This window comes from Esox lucius, chromosome 14 (assembly GCF_011004845.1).
Source record: "Esox lucius isolate fEsoLuc1 chromosome 14, fEsoLuc1.pri, whole genome shotgun sequence".
Classification (NCBI taxonomy): Eukaryota; Metazoa; Chordata; class Actinopteri; order Esociformes; family Esocidae; genus Esox; species Esox lucius.
This window is the reverse complement of record NC_047582.1, coordinates 16247087-16270453: the sequence shown is the minus strand read 5'-3', so window position 1 is coordinate 16270453 and position 23367 is coordinate 16247087. Positions and strand designations below refer to the sequence as shown.

Genomic DNA, 23367 nt, shown 5'->3' with positions numbered 1-23367 from the left:
CTCTCGGTGTTGTCAACAAAGACTAGCCAGTGACCGATATGTGGAAGATAGGAAAATATGTTTTATTTTCCCTTTCACTTCACAGGGTGATTAATATTGGAAAAGGATTACCTAAACAAGCGAAAATGCATTTGGGACTAATCAGCCTTGTGTATGTACTGTTTACAGGGGGGGGGGGGGGGTGCGGGTGGTGGGGGGTGAATGGGAGCGTAGGATAGGATGAAGGGAGGAGGATATTATTAATGTGTCTCTCACATTCAGCTCCTGGCAGATGTTCTTTGGAAGATGACAATGGGAGCGATTGCAGAGACAGGCTCAGAGCATTCACCCTGTTGGTCATGTTGTACTAAAAGGTCTGGCTGTGGTAGGAAACTATTCAACAACATCTGTAAATGTGACATCCTATAACTTGACTCTGTGTTTGTATTCTGTTTGTACATCATCTATTGTTGGTAGCACCAATTGACCGAGTCATTCCATTTCGAAGGGGAAGCTGGTTTAATTATTTGGGTGATTCCCTCCCAGAAATGAGGCCAACATAATAAGAAACCATAGATGCCAGAATGTAGTGCTTGGGAAGTGTTTTAGGGTTTCACCATTAGCTGAATGTGGTGGTGGTGGTGGGGGGGGGGGGGGTAGTTTACAAAAACACCTGTGGAGGATTTTTATTGTTTTAATACTGATCTATGATAGAATACTGTATGCTACATGACCTATGCATTGCTTAGGCACCAAAAGACTGGAAAAGTTGCGTAATGCTAAAACACTAAACCTTGTGGAATTTCACACAACTAATTAGGTCAAGTGGCAACAGGTCAGTAACACGATTGGGTATTGAAAGATCATTCCAGAGAGGATGGGTCTGTCAGAAGTGAGGATGGGGGTTCACCACTTTGTGAAAGGCTAAGTGGGCAAATAGTGCCACAACTCAAGAATAACGTATCACAATCTAAAATTGCAAAGAGTTTGGGGATCTCATCATCCACTGTACACCATATCATTAAAAGATACTGAGAATCTGGAGTAATCTCTGTATGCGAGGGACAAGGGCGAAAACCATACTGGATTGCTGTGATCTTCGGGCCCTCAGACGGCACTGTATTAAAAACAAACACAATTCTGTAGTGGAAATCACTGTACGGGCTCAGAAACACTTCCGAAAACCTTTGTCTGTGAACACAGTATGTTGCTGCATCCACAAATGCTAGGTTAAACATTTGGGAATCATGAATGCTGCGTCCTCGGGGCTGAAGAGGAGAAGACCATCCTGCTTGTTATCAGCACACAGTTCAAAAGCCAGCATCTGTGAAGGTATGGGTTACTTGCACATCTTTGAAGGCACCTAAATGCTGAACAATATATACAGGTTTTGGAGTGACATGCTGCCATGCAGACAAAATATTTTTCAGGAAAGGCCTTGCTTATTTCAGCAGGAAATGCCAAACCACATTCTGCACAAATGACAAATACAGTAAAGGAGACCCCAAACTGTTGAGCAGCTGAAATCCTATATCAAGAAAAATGTTGACAACATTCCACTTTAAAAACTACAATTGCTCTCCTAAGTTCCCACATGTTTATAGAGCATTGTTAAAAAGTGATACAACACAATCATAAAGAAGCCCTTGTCTTGAACTTTTTTTTAAACGTGTTGCTGGCATCAAATTCTAAATGTATTTTTCCAAAAACAATAAAATTTCTCAGTTTCAACATTTGACATGTTGTCTTTGTACCATTTTCAGTTAAATACAGGGATAAATACATTTGGACATCATTGCATTCTGTTATTCTTTGCATTTTAGACAGCATCCCACCTTTTTTGGAAACAGGGTTGTATATCATATTTTGTCCTTATTTTCCAAATATTTAATTACTTATTTCATAATCCTTTAATTAAATATTTTTTGTTTTATAAAGATGTTTTTTTTCCTTTTATTTTCTGAGTGCCTGCTACAGAGGCGCTCAAAAGATGCTTCACACAACAATGCCTACCATGGAGAATCCTACACAGCAGTACCTTCCACAGACTTTCACAGAATCCTACACAGCAGTACCTTCCACAAACGTTCACAGAATACTACACAGCAGTACCTTCCACAGACATTCACAGAATCCTACACAGCAGTACCTTCCAGATGTTCACAGAATCCTACACAGCAGTACCTTCCACAGACCTTCACAGAATCCTACACAGCAGTACCTTCCAGACGTTCACAGAATCCTACACAGCAGTACCTTCCACAGAATCCTACACAGCAGAACCTTCCACAGACCTTCACATAATCCTACACAGCAGTACCTTCCACAGAATCCTACATAGTAGTACCTTCCACAGACCTTCCACAGAATCCTACACAGCAGTACCTTCCACAGAATCCTACACAGCAGTACCTTCCACAGAATCCTACACAGTAGTACCTTCCACAGAATCCTACACAGCAGTACCTTCCACAGAATCCTACACAGTAGTTCCTTCCACAGACCTTCACAGAATACTGCACAGCAGTATCTTCCACAGAGGTACACTGATTCTTACACAGCAGTGCCTACTCTGGAGACACAGAATTCTGCAGAGAATCTTCAAAGAAACTCAGTCCAAAACGCACATCTTCCAGTGAATAGGTCTATACGAGACACACAAACAGAAATTTACTGAATTAAAAAAGAAATCCCACAGAAAGCTTTTGCCCAAACTTTAGCCCAGGCTTTAATGGATTTTAATCAAATTCAATGTAAAGTCCTACTCTAGAGATTTTACACTCACCACAATAAATAGAAATCTTGACTAACCAATTTCCCAAGGTTCTTCTGTGATGATGTGTTCCTTTGTGAATGAGCCAACCCCCCCGAGGAGTTTCAGAACAGGTCACACACTCAGTATGAAGTGGGAAATTTCCATCGTTTCCTATTGACACACCACCATTGGATATATTCTTTTGTGGCCCCAGGAAAAAAGGCTCAGTCAATCTTGGTCAATCATCGGGCTCGTGATGCCATGAATGTTGTGGAAATTATTAGAATTAGTTATTCTCAGAATTTATATTTCTACAAAGCGAGTACAGTGTATAGCAAGTTTTCTATTGTGGCTCACAAAATCCCAACACACACAAAAACTGGGTGAAGAGCGAGGTTCAGTAAACAGCCTATTCTACTATCGTAAGTTCACAAACTCACTGTTTGGATTCACTATTCAATCATAGAACATTAGCAATGAATAGGTCATGAAGCAAACAGTAGTCAATCACAGAATAGTATCAAGACAAAAACTCCTCCACATTCTTTTGATACATGTTATTAAAGTCATCTACACTTTCTGAAATTATTTCAAAATACATTTAAGTATTAAAGTACTATTAATGTACAAACTGGATTTTACAAAAAAACACTGTCCTTGGAATTTCTTTACACAGTTTGTTGTACAACAATTGTGATTTAAATGTATTTAATTTATGCAAACCCAAATAAGTTAAGGAGTCAAATTTGGTTAAACACATTACATTAGGCTCATGTATACATTGTGAAATAAAGATATACATGTGTTTTACAATAATAATCCCTTCCTTTGTCCCTCGTACAAACATCTGTATGGTGCCTTAACTAATGAATTTAAAGCATATATTACACTATAAAGAATGGCATGCTTATTTCAAAGCCTTTGAAAGAAGCACAGTGATTGTTGAAGGAGTAATAATAATTATGGACATGAAGCATCTCTTTAATCAATTTCAAGTTAACTATGCCACAGACATTGAATTAAACCATCCAGACATTAAAATTGTGATTTAAAAACATTAAAATGTTGCGATAAGGAAACTAAGGATGGACACACCATCTTGTAGTCTCTACACTGATGACCTAAACAACAGTGTGAAAAAAATAACACAAATGTACAGATTAGAAATATGCCAAAACCTGCATACTGTGTAAAAAAAGGCACTACGGTATTACTGCAAAGAATAAATGTCAAAATAATTCACTGTGGACCTAAATGTTTCAGCCAAATCCAAAACAACACATTACTGATTCAAATAAGCAGAGGTGAAATCTTAGAGAATGTGCTTCAGTCTGCTTTACACCAGAGGGTTTTGCATTTCAGCAGGACAATAACCAACTACACAAGACCAAATCTAGACTAGAGTTGCTAAACAAAGTGGCTATGTTACATTTTTGACAAATCTATTAAAATCTATTGCAAGACATGAGAAGTGCAATCTAGCCTTGATCACCAACACTTATAAACTTTCATCATTTTTTTTAAATAACAGAAGAAATACTACAAAAACAATGTGTGCAAAGCTTTGAGACGTACCAAAGGCTTGCAGGTGTAATCACTGCAAAAGGTGTTTGTTTCTAACATGTACTGAGTCAGTGGGGTGAAAAGGTATCTAATCAATATTGTGTTTTACATATATCCGTGATGGCATGGGGGTGCATTAGTGCACATGGCATGGGTGACTTGGACATCTGTGAAGGCACTATTAATGCTGAACAATATATACAGGTTTTAGAGCAACATTTGCAGCCAACCAGATGACGTCTTTTTCAGGAAAGGCCTTGCTTATTTCAGCCAAACCACATTCTGCACATATTACAACTGCATGGCTCTGTAGTAAAAGAGTCTGGGTGCTAAACTGGCCTGCCTGCAGTCCAGACCTGTCACCCATTGAAAACATTTGCCGCATTATGTAACGGAAAATATGACAAAGGAGACCCCAAACTGTTGAGCAGCTGAAATCCTGTATCAAGCAAGAATGGGAAAACATTCTTCTTTCAAAACTAAAGCAATTGTTCTCCTCAGTTCCCAAACGCTTAGAGAGTGTTGTTAAAAGAAGAGGTGATGCAACACAGTGGTAAACATGCCCCTGTCCCAAATTTTTTGAAACATGTTGCTGGCATCAAATTCAAAATGGGCATGTATTTTTCCAAAAACAATACAATTTCTCAGTTTCAACATTTGATATGTTGTCTTTATACTATTTTCAATTAAATATAGATATTAATGATTTGCACATCATTGCATTCTGTTTTTCTTTGCATTTTACACAGCGTCCCATCTTTTTTGGAAACAGGGTTGTGTGTGTGTATATATGTATATGTATAAAAACATTTTAGAAAATGTCTTTCCACGTTACAATATATTCTATAGAGATCATTGACAAAACAAATAAATCACAGTTAAATCAATTTCAATCACAGCTTGTAATGTAACAAATGTGAACTTAAATGAATACTTATGCAATCTACTGTAGGAATAATTCAGTTAAAAGCAATGCATTTGGTCTTCATGAACAGGAATGACTTTGAATGGCACACTTGGTACAAGACAAGACTTACAAACAGATTGGCTCTGAATGCCTCTGATCTATGCATGACATTTTTCTCTGATGTTTTTTTAATGAGTATCTCTACTGCCAAATAATTAGAAACTTTATAGCATATGCAGATTGTGTTCTGTGCATTTGATTATTCCGTATACATTCTTTATGTAGGTTATGCATGTTTGCAATGATCCCAAACTTCCACCCAAATAGATAGCCCATTATTTGACTAGTTTCACCTGTGGGCAGCCACTCCTCTCCCTCTCCCTCTCCCTCTCTACAAGTCATAGAAGTCAAGGTGTGCTCCAGAGGGGTACCCATCCTCCAGCAGGACCTTCATCAGCTTTGCACAGGATTCTTCACAAGTGAGCAGTTGACCCTGGGAGTGCATGGATAAGAAGGACATCCTTATTTCTGGGTCCGCTGTGGAGCCCCTGGCCACCACCTGCATGTCTGTGTCCAGGGGGCCTGGCGGAACACAAAGAGACAGGAGCGTAGTTAGTCGTGAGTCACGTAATGCTAGGTTCATAAGTCAAAGACCCTGCATCGTAAATCTATTCACTGGTCCGTTTTCTAAACTATCGGTTTTAATTTAATCTCCGATTCCAGGTTGGATGGCTTGACAGACACATTACTCATGACCTGTTTAATTGAATATGCTTTCCCTAATAAAATGGAACCAAGGTCAGTTCAGGTACACGTCAGGTGTATTGTATTTTTAATTTTAGGTTTGAAGCCAAAAGCAACCTGGGGCATAGTTCAGGACGCGGACGTCTGGCTCCTCTTCCGCCAACACACGGAACATCATTTCACGGGCTGCTTTGCCCGTGCAGTACAGCACCCAGGAGGGGAATGGCTGCAGGGCGCACAGGGAGCTCACGTTGACAACGCAGCGCCTCAGCCCGTGTTGCCGCGGGAATGCCTGCAGAAGCCTGGCTGTCAGGCAAAGAGCAGAGCTGACGTTGAATGACAGATAGGAGTCCACCTCTGCCATATTGGTGAAGCTCTGGGTGTAGCACGACACGTCTCCCAGAGAGCCTGATGGGAGGAAAAGGAGGATTGTACACTATTGTAACATTATATCATTTGTAGATTTTTTTTATACAAAGTTATACATAGACGTTTCAAAGCAAATATTTTTAATGAATTCAAAGCTGCTCTCCAGTATCTGATTTGTTACACTCTTGTCAATTATATGTGCAGACGAGGCCTACTAGGCTAGATTATATTAAATGTTATTAACTGGGTGGTTTTAATCCTGAATGCTGACTGGCTGATAGCTGCGGTATATGAGACCATATACCACGGGTATGACATCACAGCACTTGTAACTACTGTATTTGCGTTGGTAACCACTTTATAATTGAAATATGGCATCTCGGAGGTCAGTGCTTAAGTATAATATTGCAATTTATTGGCTACTTTTTAATCAGCACAATACAATAATAGATTTTATAAATAAAACAATCATAATTTAAATTCCATTTAAACTGCACACTTCGGACAGTCTATACTTGTTAAATGCCGTAGGCAGTGAAAGTCAAGTCAAGATAATCTTCAGAGGTCGCCTAAGTGGATGGATCATTTACCAGAATTGTTAAACAGAATGAGATGGTCCATATCCTCAATGGAAAACTCTTTAGCCGCTCTTACGACACTTTCCACCCCTTCTTGCGTCGCCAAGTCGGCGACAACACAACGAGTCACCAACCCTGCCTTTCCCACGTCCGACGAAGTCAAATCAGCTTGGAGTTCCCGTAGCTTATCGCAGGAGCGAGCGGCCAGAACAAGCACCGACCTCGGTTTGAGCAACAGAGAAATCTCCTTCGCTATGGTTCTCCCAAATCCTTTGGACGCACCGGTAATTATGCATAGCGCTCTGCCTAAGTCCTTATCTGGTGCAATGCAATTAACCTGCATTTTCTCAAATTACTGCTTGAGCAGAGATGTACAGCTTCTACAAAGACGATATATAGATAGTAATATATCACGTCAAACACTGCTATCAAAGCACTTCTGATTACGGAGAAGCGTACGGATGTCGGATGCTAGTAGCAAGAGTAAGAACACCACGTGAATGATGACGTTCGAAGATTTGGACGTCACACTTCGCAACTGTCTGTCAGTGGAAGTGAAAATGTAAAATAATTATTCACGCGTCAACCATAAAATCAGACCCAGGTGATGTCGTGTCAGTGTTTTACGGAAGAACGTCGTTTGCATCCACAGTAAGTTAACTTTTTAGTTATGGTTTTCCCTCCTGCAGACCTAGTAAGTTTGAGGAATGTGATTGCCCTATATCCCTGGCTTCCACTAGCAACGACCCAAACGACGCAAATACCCAAACAACCATCGGTGTCCGAACAGTTTGAAAAAAGTGAAGCTTTCCGATCCTAGGCAAAATATCCCCATCACAAGCACGTTCTCTAAGATCTCTGTAAAAACAAGATGTTAGAATTCATCACTTTTGCCCTTTTGCACAAACACATCCCAATATTGATATAGCTATGCTTGTCTGGACTCCGGACAGTGAAATTAAACATAAACTTTAACCCGTACCTGTCATCAGTGTAACAAGTGATTTTCAGTGGAAATTGGTCACTTTCAATGGATTTTCTGCACACTATCAAAATGTTTCACATCATATGAGTTTATAATGGAATAACTGACAAAGCACTTTATTAATGGGTAATTAATGATAAGCAACACTATATTAGATCAAAACGTATATTGAAGGACAAGCAAGATCTCACAAATGTCCGATTGGAAGCATGGCAGAAAATAACTGACATTAGTGCATTTGTAGGTGAAGTGGCAGGATTTCATGATCAAATTGGCTAACTCTGTTCCAGGGTTAATTTATACTAATTATGTGAATAACACAAATAATTACAGTCATAGTCAATACATTTTTATCAATTTTAAGTTGGGATAGACTATATTTGGCTTGGTTTCTCTAGCTCCCTCAAACTCAACCCTGAACCTCAAGATCCACGTTTTTTCATTGCAACCTTTTAACGAGGATGGAGATTTTCAAAGATAAGGTTAACAGAAAACCAGCAGTATACGAATCTCGTAGGGCAAGTTTATTTCACTCTGGCCCTGGAGGCCAGTTCTACTGCATTTCTTTTCACAGCAACCCCCGAATTATGGACTTATTTCAACCTGAAATACCAGGTCAGTGCAATTAATTATGAGGTGGAGCGGAAAACCAGCAGGGTCTGTCCCTCATAGTGTAGGAGTTGAATATCCCTGTCGTAGGATAAGAGATGAATAGAATTAAATGCTCTTGAGTTACCGTTTAACTTCTTCCTGAGAGACGTATCCAGTAGGTGGCAGTATACTGGTCTGAGAAGGATATCCCTAAGAGTGAGCAGCTGGTTGCCTCTCGTAAATGTGAGCGTGTCCATTTAGCCACCGGGTGGTATGAGATTGAAAACGAAGGAAGTGTGACATTTCTATATTTTTTTATCAGAACATTTACATTTGCAATGGATATAGCGGTGTATTTGATTGCTGCAGCAATCCTTATTGTGTTGATCGTTTTTGCAATGAAGGTCCGAGCAAAGACAGTGGAAGGTAAGAAGTTAGCTACCTAGCATTTAGCGTTCGGCTAATGACAATGAACCAGTATATTATTGAATCAGCTCACTAGGTAAGGAATCAGCTACTGTAGTTAACATATTGCTAACTACTAGTAACTACGTAGCGTTAAAGGTAGGTTAAAATAGAGGCTGTTTTGGGTGTTCTTTGCATCATGCTGATGTAGCTAGCTAACGTTAAATAAGAAACCTGTGGTTGTTGACAACATAAACATATGTGTCGCAATTTTAGTTAATATCTAGCTCTACTTTTAGTTGCAGGACGAAGCTATAATTATATATATTTTAATGTTAACATTGCCTGCCTGTTCTCTTTTACTTTCATAATTCCAGTAATAGCTTGTTTGTGAGTGTTTTTCTGCACTCACAAACAAGCTATTATTGTCTGTGACGTGTTTTACTTGCGCCACAAATTTCAAGACCTATCATTTGTCAAAGCGCAATTGCTGAAGTCCACACATTTTAATAAGAACTTCTTGGTCCTTCCTCTTTAGAAACCATCAGAGAGCCTTTGGTCAACTTTTTATCTGCAATTTATTATTCAACGCTGTAAAACTAGGCTCATGATGTCCTCTAATTACTGCACGGACGGGGCTTTTTTGCTATCCATGTATCCTCCCATAGATGAAAATTCCAGTCCTGCCATATCTACACTGCTCCTCCTTCATTATGTTGCTACATTATCAAATGTCTAGCAGTGAAAAACTGCATTAGTCTTCACAAATTCTTTAACCCCTTAGCTTACTTTTACCAACATTGCTACGGCTTGAAAGAACCTGATCAAAATCTAACTTTTTTCTCCCGCTCTCTTGGTTGCTTCTCAGTTTTTTAGCATCTCTCTGTGTCTCTCTGTCTATAAATAGATAGATCTATTGACCCCTCTACCCCTTCTCTGTCTCTCTAGCTGACCTGGAACAGAGGCAAAATGTGGCGGCTCGGGTTGCAGCTCCCCGCACTCAAGTGGCTGAGGATCGCGGGGCAGGCATGCCCCGTCGCCGTCGAAACCTCAACAGCAGGGTGATGGCCCAGAGGCGAGACCAGAGGGACAATGGTAATATTTGTGCTCACTGGGGGCTTCTACTGTTTTGTGATAAAAGTTTTATGAAAGTGTGAATTCTCCCTTAGAGGACAGCCCTGTAGAGGACATGGCTGTGGAAGACCAGGAAGAAGAGGATGAGCAGCAGCTCCAGGTCTCAGGGAAACTGGGAGCCAAGAAGCAGAGGAAAATGGAGGAGAAACAGGCCAAACGAGCTCAGAGAGAGGTATTACCAGCTAGAACAGCAAGAGAACAGTTCTGCATGGTTGACTGTCCGTATGTCATCACTAGCATGTCCAAGAATGTGGATGCATGTAAGTAATGTAAAATGGCTGCATCCCTTCATCCTGAGCTAGGTGAAGGTGAAGGGATCTTCAGCTAGGTGAAGGAATCTTTGGTCAGGTCAAGGCCATTCAAATTGCTTTGACCCAGCAGAAACACCATGCGTTTTTGAATCAGGACTGATGGACTTTATTTTTGCTAATATTATTCTTGGCGACTAGTTTTCAAGGAATCTTCAGCTAGGTGTAGATGAAGGGATCCTCGGTCAGGGGAACGTGAAGGGATCCTCGGTCAGGGGAACGTGAAGGGATCCTCGGTCAGGGGAAGGGATCCTCGGTCAGGGGAAGGGATCCTCGGTCAGGGGAAGGGATCCTCGGTCAGGGGAACGTGAAGGGATCCTCGGTCAGGGGAACGTGAAGGGATCCTCGGTCAGGGGAAGGGATCCTCGGTCAGGGGAAGGGATCCTCGGTCAGGGGAAGGGATCCTCGGTCAGGGGAAGGGATCCTCGGTCAGGTCAAGGCCATCCATATTGCTTTGACCCAGCAGAAACACCATGTTTTTTAATCAGGACTGATGGACTTTATTTTTGCAAATGTTTTTCTTGGCAACTAGTTTTGATGATGTGTTCTTCAGGCTGAGCTGGCGGAGAGAGAGGAGAGGAAGAAAATGCAGGAGCTGAGAGAGCAGGAAAGAATCAAGGAGGAGGAGAAGGAGAGACAACAGGAGCAGAAAGAGGTAATAAACAAGTCACACACTGTCTTCCTCTTTTGATTAGCGATGGAAGCAGACATTTCCTTTTGCACTTGTTCATTCACTATCCTGTTTTTTTTGGTTTAGGAGGAAGAGGCTCGGCGGGACAAAGAGGAGCAGGAGAAAAGGGAGGAAGAGGAGTATCTAAGGCTTAAAGAGTCCTTTGTTGTTGAGGACCAGGGTGAAGCTGAAGAGGTCACAGAGGAAGAGGTAGTTTATCAGTGTATTCACACAGTTTAGTCACACAAGGTGGCTATCATAGCTAATTTAATCAAGTAAATCTTGCAAATGTATACCTATTTTGTGTCAATTCTGCTGCTTATATTTTTATAGTCCCGCAACCTTCTACAAGAGTTCATCCAGTACATCAAGGTATAAGCTAGAATCTAACCACATCATATATTATAATAAACACTCATCACCTATAGGTTGTTTACCCTCTTTCTTCCTGTGGTTATATCAGGACTCCAAAGTAGTACTGTTGGAAGATCTGGCATCACACTTTGGAATGCGCACACAGGTGAGTGGTGGCTTTTGGCTGGAAAATGGTCAAATGACCAGATTGATGATTCCTGGACATCATTGTGTAATCCTGAAATATGTGTCAGATTGTTTTGAATTTGCAGTAATTCTCCATTTAAGGATATATTGGTGTTATTGGTCAGTAGACTGATCTCAGGCACCACATCTCTAAGGCTCTGCTTTGCTGCCACCTACTGGAGACCCCTCAAATCTCCAGTATCTCACAAACAGGCCTCTCCTGCCTTTCGGAAACCTTAAAAGTTACTTCAATAGAGGCGAGTGAAAAAATGCAATTGTATGAAATCAGACGATCCTTCGGCTACGTTCTCTACTCACAAATCTTCAAGCAAATGATCTGTACAAGTTGGATCTAAAAACAGATCTGTGATAAAAATCCATACAAATTTAGGTTAGACCTTTGAATAATAACACAACAAGTAGCATATTGTTTTTAAACAACAATAACATTCAATGGGCACCCCTTCAACCTGGAGAGCTCCTGAAATGCTTCAGTATATGCTATCCATATTTCTCGATTTAGAGTGTATACTTTTTATTTGTATGGTTGATAAGAGATAAAAGGAATATGCTATTTTATCATGTCACAGTGTCATCCCGATCATCCAGATTTATCATGTCATCCAGATATGAATTTCATCTAGCATTTGATATTTCTATATAGTTTTCAAATAGCTGAAGTCTGAAAATACTAACCTTCAGAAGCTGAGATGCTTCTCTCAACAGATACCATTGTTTGTGGTTCACATGAGCAGTGTTTCCACCACATTTTGGGAATAGGTTTTGGCAAACTGTGTGTTATCTAAAGGAGAATTAGATGACATTTAGTCAAAATAGGGGTGGTCACATATGGGCAACTTGAAACATTTTGAAAAGAAACTATACGTTTGAATTCACCAATGCTCTTAGTCCCAATTTAGTTGAAAGCACCACCCCAAAATGACCTACTGACCCAACTCAATGGCTTCAGCACAGCCTTTTGTTTCTTTATGGACTATAAAGTTTGAAAGTGTGAACCTTGTGTCTCTAGCTTGTACATTTCAGGAGTTACTGTTATTACATTTTATTTCATGTAAATGTACGAGCATTTCCACAGTTAAAGAATACAAAGTTAGTGTATAAAAAGTTAATATTTGTTTTTCCTCCCAGTTAGTTACTGTTGGTTGGGTGCCTGAGAATAAAGGTTTTCAAAAGTGGCAGTATTGAGGAGCTGTGAGAGGTGTCCAATAGGTGGCAGTAGTAATGAGTCTGAGAGATGAAGTCTGTAGAACCCGTATGTTTTTTTTATGGTGAGAGAATAGGGATGATTGGTTGTTGTAACTGTAACCCTTGGACACAGGATGCAATTGCAAGGCTGCAGGACCTCTTAGCTGATGGCGAAATCACCGGTAAGTGAATGACAATATATGCAAAAAGTTGCCTTTGTTTTAAGACATTCATTCTACTGAGTATTTTTGCTTTTCATCTCTCTGACCTGTTCTCTTTATTTTCTCCAGGAGTGATTGATGACAGAGGGAAGTTTATCTCCATCACGCCAGATGAGCTAAATGCTGTGGCTCAGTTCATCAAACAGCGAGGGCGGGTCTCTATCAGTGAGCTGGCTCAAGCCAGTAACTCACTCATCAACCTCACACCAGTGATTCGTACCAATGCCTGATGGGGAACACAAACAACAAACATTACATTTGCAAACTTTGCAGAAGTTAAGAACTCCCTCAGTCAATCTACAATAAAACCTGAAATATCCAATACAACTAGATTTGATGCCAAACAGTTAAAACATTTGATGCCAAATAATAAAGCCATAAAACTAGACATACATATGGTACTTAAAGGTATAATTTTATACTATACACTGGATTATGGGATTTCTTCAGTTGTCATTATACTTTATACAGATGATGAGATGAGAGTATATATGAATAAAGTTCACGTGACTTGTTTTTATGGATTGTTTGTTGAAAATATATTCCCTGCCCATATTCATATCTCCACCATTCTTACCCACCACATTTAGAATTTCTGGTTTTGTATCCTAAATAAATGTCAAAGGGTTTACAAGTGACATGTTTGTATCTGGGTTGAGCAGGCAGAGTGAAAGTAGAGACTAGATTCAAACATTTAACAAATAAGCCTTGTTTTTTTATGAATGGTTCACCACAGATACTTTTACCTACTGAACTTTGGAAGCACGGCGTGTGTGGGAACAAAAAATACTGTTCCTTCTAGGGTACTGTTGCGGCTTTCGGACATTTCCTACTTTGAACGCCGTACGACGTCATAAGAACTATCGCTTTGCAACTAGGAAATATCATACATCTTAAATAATGAAGTAAATGCAAAAGGCGTTGGACTATTGTCAGTCTCCTAGTTCTGACCCGTGAAAAACCCTAAACCCCGGTTATGTAGTGTTAGAAAAGAGAAAAATATCTGGTGCTTCGAACCCTCTAAGCGCTGTGTCCAGGTAATCAGCGATGTGTTATTTATTCAGAAGAACAGCAGCCGAGGTATATTTTAGATTTAAATTGTCATGAATACCTATATATATTATATATAGATTATAAAGTGAGCGAATGAGGTCTGCTGTAGCATTGATTTACGTCACTTGTAAGCAAATTACGATTTTACGGTTTAGAGTTTGATTACTCGGTGTGAATAAATGAGCCTTCGGACTTGGAGACAGGTAAATAATAATACAGTTTCCCAAATCCTTTATTTTTGCTCCATAGAATGAGTTATTTAATTACGCCAAATTCTTTCCGGACCCTTTAATTGTTTGCACGCTGTTTAACTCGTGGTAGTAACTTCCGGTCATTCCGGATTAAGAATAATACTACAGGAGCCGCTGCTCCGGCTGGGAGTATCTGATATACACCATTCAAAACCTGGGTGACTCTGCTGGATCTCCCCTATGCAACAAAACCACACACACCTCTGCCCCCTCTACGGTTCCCCCGCAATGAGTCCCGGAATCCATGAAACATTGTCGGGGCCCCATTCTGGCTGGGAGTATGCTATTTACAACATTCATTGAGTTAAATTGTGACCAGTGGTATGGGCGGAGTAAAACGTCAGCAACAATTGCAGTAATATAGTGCCCCTTGATATACATATCCTAACTCAATATAGTCTCCTGAACATTTTCTTCAATACATTCACGGCGTCGTATATAATAGTTTTTCTGTATAGGGCAATACGTATCCCATATTATTATGTATTGCATTGGGGGCTAAAGAGGGTGTGGAAAATATTGTGTTGATTAGACAGGTTTGTCTTACCCAACACACTCTCCTGAACATTTCTTACAATCTGGCACTGACAATAGTTTTTGAGCTATGAGTTAATATTTATTCCATATTCAACCATTCGCATTGTCTGAATTCTGCCCTTGGAAAATGTTTGAAATACTCACTTTTTATTGAAATAACTCTTAGATATAAACACATTAATTGTTATCAATGTTTTGAGAGGTATATTTTATTAATCAATTCAATTTATATCAGTTCTGAAATAATACCGTGGCCTTTTTTATTTTGAAATTTTCTCAAATTTCTTGACCCGGAAGTGTTTTTTTTAATGTTGCTCACAAGACGCTGATGAAGTTAGTAGATAGATACATTGGCAATCTCCGTTCATTCTCCCTGTCATCAAAAACTGTTAACTGTAGCTAAATGAAATTTTAATAATCGAATATCGTGCTTTGACACTCAGAAAAATAGATTTGGCCGCACTCGTCTGTCATCGATAAGTATAAAATTATATTAGGTTCGTGGATTTCTTTGCTTTCGTTTTTCTGGTGAGTAAGATTAGTTACTAACGTTAAATAATGTTTTAATGCGTTTGCATTAGCTAACCTAGTTCTGAACGCACTGGCATGGGTACGTTTGTGTTATTGTGCTCGTGAATCTAAAATATCTATACTATTGATTCGCAACAGATTTTCTCAGTGATTTACATTTCATGACTTTTCTTTTCTACAGTGACAGTTCGTTATCATTCCGTTATGTAGTAGTTGTCACATAATTTGATCGATTTTATTCGATGCACGTAGCCGGTTTAATTGACATGTAATATGGTTAAAGGTTAGAAGTTAGCGCGGGTCTGATTTTGGGGTCCTAATTTGACTATTCTAAAAAAGTGAGTGGTTATAAGTATAAATTAAAAAAAATCGTTCTTAATTATCTAAACATTTGTTTCAGTAAGCCTTTTATTTTTTAGCCATAATTAGCTTCCTTAATTTGAATTAATTTATTTGGTCTGTATGTTTGCACTCATCAATAGCATAATCCACTGAAGTAAAATGCAGAGCCTAGAATGAAGTGTGGACATAGACAGTTTTCCCATGCTGACACAAATGATGTGACAGAACATCCCGAACCAGAAACACCTGTCTAGCCAATGCTTTTGGTGCCCTGAAATAGAAGGAATATGTATGGAGAGTGTTGTCATTTCTAAATGTATACAAATGTTCTACAATAGAATCTGAGAATAGACACCCTGCTATTTTATTGGGTAAACCTGCACGTTTACACAAACAGCCAAACAGCAAATCGTGTGGCTTCAACTCTATATAAAATATTTCCATTGACAAACTTTAGAATGGGAAAGGCTTGATTGTAACTGTGGTGTGATTGTTTGTGCCACACATGGTTACATCATCTCCGAAACAGCTGATGACCTGGGATTTTCATGCACAGGTCTAAATAAGCCAAAAACATCCAGTGAGTGGCAACTTCCTTGTTAATGGGAGGTCAGAGGAGGATGACCAGACTTGGTCATGCTGACAGAAAGACACACTTTTTAAAACAACCACTCTTTACTACAGTAATGTGCAGAAAGACATCTCTGAATAATGTGTCAAACGTTGAAGCGGGTAGAAACAATAGAGGTCCTACCCAATACTAGATATGGTACACCTATGAAGTGGCTGCTGAGTGTAAAATTTGAAAGCAACGCTTGTTATTTATAAACACAAAAAATAAAACCATATTTCAATTGAAGGTGTTCATCTTGAATTATTTAGACACTTCCTTTGGTGAAATGAAGTGGAAGATGTTTTGACACCTAGCTTGCATCACACCTGCTAAAAGCCACGTACCTTTACTAGTATGTATGCATTTATGTTTGAAATGTTTGTTTTATGTGGTGATGGAATGTAACTAATATGCTGCAGTTCGGGCCAGCTCTCTGGAGAGCTTGATTAAGGACTTGATTAAGTGCTTACTTTAAGAGCTAGCTGTAAGTCCATAGAAGTCTATTAATATGGCTTTTATAAAACAGCAAAAATTTAAAGCAGCAACCGGTTCAAATTCAGATGCCTTGATATGTCTGTTGTCTCCCATCTAGCCATGACTCTGAGTATGTCTCCATCTGCGGTGTGCCAGTGCTTCACGCTGGTGTCCCTGTGCACGTCCATTGCCGACCCCAACTGGATCCAAGTCAGAAACAGTACAGACCCCGAAGGCAAACAACTCATCTATGGAGTGGCCTTCACACTGCATGCTGCCCAGAACCTCACTGACACAGGTAAGGAAGGACACCAACCATGAGTGCTTGAAAGACATGTGACTCTATTGATTGACCTGTTTGCAGTATGTATTTCCTGATTGGGCAGAAGCCTCTGTGTATGGCCAAGTGCGTAGATCTGAGTGTGTTCTTTCTTTGCAGGTCCTCTGGGTGGCATAAATGGCTGGGGGATGTGGCTTCTCTATGTTATGGCCGCTCTGTGCTACATTGCTGTCCTGCTCTCTAGCTCCTCCTTCCTATTGGACTTCCTGGGAGCTGGGATGTCCCACCCTCGACTGGTGTTGTCACTTCACATTTCCACAGGTGACCTACTTCTTTTCTTTCTTAGGTTTGTTTTTTATTCTTTACTTCTTCTACTTTTGGTCTCTTTTGCTGCCTGTATGTTTTTCTGTTGTTGACACAACAATGCCTCAGGGTGTGTCAGAACGCTGCCTCAGGGTGTGTCAGAACGCTGCCTCAGGGTGTGTCAGAACGCTGCCTCAGGTTGTGTCAGAACGCTGCCTCAGGGTGTGTCAGAACGCTGCCTCAGGGTGTGTCAGAACGCTGCCTCAGGGTGTGTCAGAACGCTGCCTCAGGGTGTGTCAGAACGCTGCCTCAGGGTGTGTCAGAACGCTGCCTCAGGGTGTGTCACAGTACTGTCATCACCTGGAGATGCACTCCTGCAGGTCTCATAAAATATAAAGTGTATTAAAATGACAGGATCCATGTTTTCTGATCCATGTTGGTCTCTCACTCAGCATTTCTCTCTGGGATTAATTAGCATGTTGCCCTCTGTGTCCCTCCTGGTCCCTCGTTCTCTACCTTCTCTTTCCTCTCTCCAGTGGCGTTCCTCCTGTCTGTGCTGGGAGTGTGTGGGGCCTGCCTCTATGTCATCTACTGCAACCTTCAGGAGGACAAGTTTGTGCTAATGGGAGACTGGGTAGGAGGCTGGACCTGGCCGAGGTCTGGCTTCAGGAGCCGTGGACGCGGAGGGTCCGCGGGTATGCAGCTGTACCCTGGGGAAAGTTTCTACATCGCCATGCTAAGCCTGCTCTTCTCCTGCGTGGGCTCTGTGATCAGCCTGAGAGGCCCCGGGAACCCCGCCTCCACCCAGAGGGAGCACACCGCTGTGGTGGAAGGAGACGACAGTGACACAGAGCCCCTCATCCCCAGGGGGCATGGAGTGGGACAGTCTGACAAAGACAGCAGGGGGGAGGAGGTGTTCCCTGAACTGACCCAGGGGGAGGTGGATACGGCTGAAAGGCTTTCTGTTTGAATGTGTGGCCCAAAAGGTAATCTGAATTGGTAGAATGCAAACCAGGACCACGCTTGCTCTGTAACAGACTTCATTCAGCAGCAGTGCTGGCCCTTTCCCTGGGCTTGTGTTGGTTCCTTATTACTAATGGAATCCAGTTATGCGCAGAAAAATACATTTTATTGATTTCACTGTTTGTCTGCCTGAGATATGCCTTCTCGCCGTGGGTCTGTGTTTCCTGCCGTTACATATCAAGGAGTAAAAAAAAAAAAAAACAAATTTCTTACCCTTGTGGGAGTTTAGGTTCAGATTCTCAAACTCAACCCAGGTCAGTGGTACTTAAGCTTACTGTTATATTTGAAGAACTGTGACATAATTGTAACATGGTTACTTTTCTGTCTGCGTGACCAGGGAATGTGAGGGGCTCTTGTATTGTTTTGTATAATTATATGCTCTTCCTGCTCTTGTAGTTGAACATGTCCGGCACTTGCATTGAAGGGATAGTTATAACTATCATTAATGGGCCTGTTCCCGTTCATGGCAGAAGTAACCATTGGGGTGTGGTTAGGTCAGTTAATAGTTGTACCTGTTCAAAGCAAGGAAACAATTTGGGTTAAGAAGAAGTTCAGACAGTGCATAATGTTGCACTATGGTGTTTATCACTTTCAAGGAGGCTATGGAACATCCTTCACTGGATCTGTGTAGTTTGTACATTTTAGTTTAACCTGGTATGCTGATGAAGAACTAATTCTCATTCACAGTAATACAATCAGGATAATCTATGATTTGAATTTAGGTTTCGACTAACTATCTGACTTTTAGCCAATAAGCTTCAGCCCTTACCATTGATTTGAACGTCATCCATTAAAGGGTGGCCCATACAAACATCATCCAATGAGGTTGTAGGATGACCCCAAAGCCTCAGTGGCATTCAAAACAACAGGAAGTTATGTTTTTTAGGGGAAACTAAGATTATGTGGAAGTCGCCTCACAGGTTCACAAGTTTGGCCAAGTAAGCAGGCCTTCTGACTTAGTGGCTATTGTAACTGGTGACGAACTACACGCCTCAGGCACTTCTATATTTGGTTATAAGCCCCCATAGTAGGTTAGAGGCCTCTAGTGGCCAAAATGTAGTTTTAGTATAGGTATTCTCACTGCCATTCAAAATGGAGACTGCCTCAAAGGCATCTGGATTATGGGGACCATGTGAGTTGTTTATCAGACAGAGCAACCTTTCTGGCTCTGGTGTGCTTCGTTCAGAAATACAGAACTATTTGCCATTCAATAGGACTTGATATACTATTGAATATTTGTGTACCTAAATGTTTCTGGTTTCATAACAAACAATATGCTATTAGTCGCCAGACTTGGGTTTAAGTAACTATATTTGAGTGGTAGTATGTTTTCAGATACACAGCACAAAACGAGAGCATGAAATGCATTTTAATGTTGTAAATATACATCTAACTTTTTGATGAATGCGTTCATCTTATTTTGGTGATTTACTGCCAACTATAGTGCTCGAGTTCTGAACTAGTTCTTGTCATTCCTTTATTGGGAACTCTAGATGGTGTTAAAGACAAACCATAACCCCCGATTTAAAGAAGACAAAGCACTGATCATTGGCTGCTTGTTTCCATTGGATCCCCCACCCATCTCAGGACTTGTGGAAGGTTGTTCAATTCAGCCTTGTCTGGGTTTGGGGCTTAATAATGTAATATAGACACCTTGTCTCATCACAATCTAGCAACTGCTTATGGCAGCTTGGGTGCCTGTAAACTCAGTCAAGGTATATGTCAGTTTCTAGATGGTAGATTAAATGCTGCGGTAAATGGTGTTGGACTGCCAATAAGGGGCACTCTCTGGTTTTAAATATCAAATGTCAAGCCCCATGTCAGTGAAGGCGACATTGTTTTGTGTAAGGTGTCATCTTTTGGATTTAAACCAGTGTCCTGACATTGTGATCACTTACTGCAGGAGAAGGGGTGTTTACAATGTGTCGACAGTAGACAACAAGCTACAAATACTGATCAATGTGGAATTTCAAGATTTAAAAAAAGATTTTCAACAGAAATCTGCTAAAATCTCTTTAAATGTTTAATGCTTCTTGACAGAAAATGCCAAAGATTATGTTTATTCCTGGACTAGGAAGCATGTTCGTTGGACTTCTTTTTGTTCAAGACAAGGCTGAAAGACTTGTTCCAGCACTTTGACTATATACACTGAACAAAATTGTAAACACAACACTTTTGTTTTTGCCCCCATTTATCATGAGCTGAACCCAAAGATCTGAGACTTTCTTTGTGTACAGATCCTTGCAACATGGGGCCATGCATTATCATGCCACAATCAACAACCCGATCAGCTCTATGCGAAGGAGATGTGTTGCACTGTGTGAGGCAAATGGCGGTCACACCAGATACTGACTGGTTTTCGGACCCCCCCCCCGACCCCCCCAATACAGTGAAACTGCACATTTTAGAGTGGCCTTTTATTGTGGCCAGCCTAAGGCACACCTGTGCAATAATCATGCTGTATAATCAGCATCTTGATATGCCACACCTGTGAGGTGGATGGATTAACTAGGCAAAGGAGAAGTGCTCACTAACACAGATTTAGACAGATTTGTGAACAATATTTGAGAGAAATAGGCCTTTTGTGTCCATAGAGAAAGTCTTACATCTTTGAGTTTAGCTCATGATAAATGGGGGCAAAAACAAAAGTGTTGCGTTTATAATTTTGGTGGGTTTATATATTTTTTTATTGTTTTTGCTTTGGGATGGATATGTTCATGTGAGGTTTATGCATGCATAATCCATTAGTAGAATTACATGTTTAACCCAATTAGCAATTTCCAGGCACTCAGCTCAAGTCCTTTGCCTTTCAAGTGACAGCGGATACAATACACACCTAGAAAAATAGGGAAAGGGTCACAACATGCTGCACACATTGTATTTCTCAATTCTTGGAGATCTAATACAGGACTTGAGTGCTACTTTCTGAACTACTGGCTAAAAAAAAAATATTATGGAGAGACTCTAATCTCTGTCTGGGAAACCAGCCCTCAACTTCTTGCTCAGGTATATAGACATTCCCTTGTGTTTTAGGGTCATATTGATATATTTGAAATCAACTCTTGATTGTTGTTATTTATTTCATTAAACTGTTTTTGTATTATTTATTCATTAAACTGTTTTTCAGGTAATGTAAATGTGCAAAAAAAAAATCACTTTTTCAGTCCATTTTCTCTCCTTGCCACTGATCTGCTGTATGTTTTGGTGTCTTCTCAGGTTCATTTACAGCCAATATCATCACAACATAATCTTAATCCTAAACAACAAGATCATCTAACAAATTATGGTGCTTGCTGGGAGTCAACTGACCAAGTTTTCACAGAAATGCTTACATGGTACTAGTTAGCTAGTAATAACATAATGAATGATGTAATTGTTTTTATTCAGGTTTGAACTGCCACAAAAGGGCACCATTTCTTACAAGGTTATGGAATTGTATTTAATCATTTTATATACCTGATGCCGTTCTATTCACCTAGCAAATACCAGTGGTAGCTATCATACAATCAATTTAGGTACATCTTTTTTTTCCCCTTCTCCAATTTTGTTGTAGTCCTGTCTCATCTCAACATCTCCCAACAGTTTTGTGAATATTCTGCATATTCTCTGCAATATTCTCCATTCATTTTTCCCAGTTTTTCCAATGAGGAAGTCACATGTGACCGCAGTTCTTGAGGGCGTGCTCATCACTTGAGTTTTGCAGGCACCTAAGACACCTGAGGGAGATGCTGAAGTGCGATGAGTTTAGGATTTCCCTGCTGACGATGCCTACCTGTTCCCTGAGTGATGCTGGCCGTTTTGCCTTGCCCATGGGCCTTCCAGACACTCATTTACTAGAAAACACTGTCAATGCTTGAACCTTGACTGGTGGTCAGTTTAGTGATTTGAATAGAGGTACTTGTTGTTATGAAATTACACCTAGCGTCTTTAATCATAGGAAATAAAATTGTCTTACGTTTACGTTTATTTTAATGTCTGTGTATATGTATGGGCCTACCAAATTAGTATATCTGACTGTTCTGCTGGGTTCTAAAGGTAACATTTATGTGATGTGAGGTTCTTACGTTTTGTGGGAACATCTAACACAGCTGGGTATTATTTGAATACGACCCCTGTCTCTGTTGCATTCAGTATTCATACTGGGGTATATGTCACACTATAGGGACTGATAATCTTTGCTCCTCTTCATGGACAATCAGATGGCTCTAAATATAGCTCTCTACCTCATCACTGTCCTACATGTTTTTCCTTAAGTTTTCTGAATGTAAAGGCTGGACTCGCTGTGAATTTGTCTCCTCTTTCAAGCAATGAATTTAGCAGTATTGGTTAGTACAAAATATCTGGAGAATATGGTTGAGTTTTGCCTATATTTAGCCTATTAGTAGAGGAGCATAAGGTTGGTTATGTTCATCACCAGCCCCCTATCTGTTCTTTCCTCCATCTCGCCCTCTATGCTGTCACATGACTTCACCATCCTTCTCCCATTGGACAGAAACCATTGCCATAGTAACCTTGACAAATTGTTGATGTCACCAGTGAATTTGTGAATGAGGAGTGGAGAGAGGCAGTGGAGAGTCAAGCCTATTTAAGTGGTGCTGTGGCACTGATGACTGAGTGTAGCCTGCATGGACATGATCACACATACGCATCTAGGTACATGTACGAACGGGCACTGATTTATTCTGCTCAGATGGATGGAAAGGAAGATTTATGGTGCGGTTTCAGAACAACATCATGTTTCTTTTATTCCCTGAAAATGAATTTGCATGTGAGCCATGGGGAACATTCACCAGAGCTTTCTAAAAACATGCATGTATGTGTAAAGATTTGTGTGTGTACCTACTTCAAGGATGATGGAGTTAGGGTATGCTATTGGTATCTCAGAGGGGCTGGGACAGTAAGTACTGTTATTTTCCACATGGAGGAGTGGAGAGGGAGATCAGGAGAGAATGACAGTGACAAGCCAACTGGCGGAGCTGTGAGATCCCCCTTTTATTTCTTCTCC

General features: G+C 40.4%; 3 protein-coding genes across 4 annotated transcripts; 2 read left to right on the top strand and 1 right to left on the bottom strand.

Moving 5' to 3' along the window:
• Positions 1 to 5036: 5036 nt before the first annotated feature.
• spra (sepiapterin reductase a) lies at positions 5037 to 7777 on the bottom strand. Its single transcript, XM_010877963.3, has 3 exons — positions 6908 to 7777; positions 6066 to 6356; positions 5037 to 5786 (listed from the first exon to the last, which is right to left on the bottom strand). The coding sequence occupies exons 1-3, from the start codon at positions 7236 to 7238 to the stop codon at positions 5596 to 5598; spliced, it is 813 nt and encodes a 270-aa protein (XP_010876265.2). The 5' UTR covers positions 7239 to 7777; the 3' UTR covers positions 5037 to 5595.
• Positions 7778 to 8667: 890 nt separating this feature from the next.
• LOC105015101 (DDRGK domain-containing protein 1) lies at positions 8668 to 13475 on the top strand. Its single transcript, XM_010877962.5, has 9 exons — positions 8668 to 8897; positions 9825 to 9971; positions 10046 to 10182; positions 10872 to 10973; positions 11076 to 11198; positions 11322 to 11360; positions 11452 to 11508; positions 12868 to 12916; positions 13025 to 13475. Exons 1-9 carry the CDS (start codon positions 8810 to 8812, stop codon positions 13183 to 13185), a joined length of 903 nt encoding a protein of 300 aa, XP_010876264.1. The 5' UTR covers positions 8668 to 8809; the 3' UTR covers positions 13186 to 13475.
• Positions 13476 to 15135: 1660 nt separating this feature from the next.
• On the top strand, positions 15136 to 20665 carry LOC105015099. Of its 2 annotated transcripts, none has more exons than XM_010877961.3 (4): positions 15136 to 15293; positions 16875 to 17054; positions 17196 to 17357; positions 17876 to 20665. In XM_010877961.3, exons 2-4 carry the CDS (start codon positions 16877 to 16879, stop codon positions 18307 to 18309), a joined length of 774 nt encoding a protein of 257 aa, XP_010876263.1. In that variant the 5' UTR covers positions 15136 to 15293; positions 16875 to 16876; the 3' UTR covers positions 18310 to 20665. The 2 variants fall into 2 exon arrangements, with proteins under 2 accessions (XP_010876263.1, XP_010876262.1); XM_010877960.3 differs by having other exon boundaries at positions 15136 to 15324.
• Positions 20666 to 23367: the final 2702 nt, after the last annotated feature.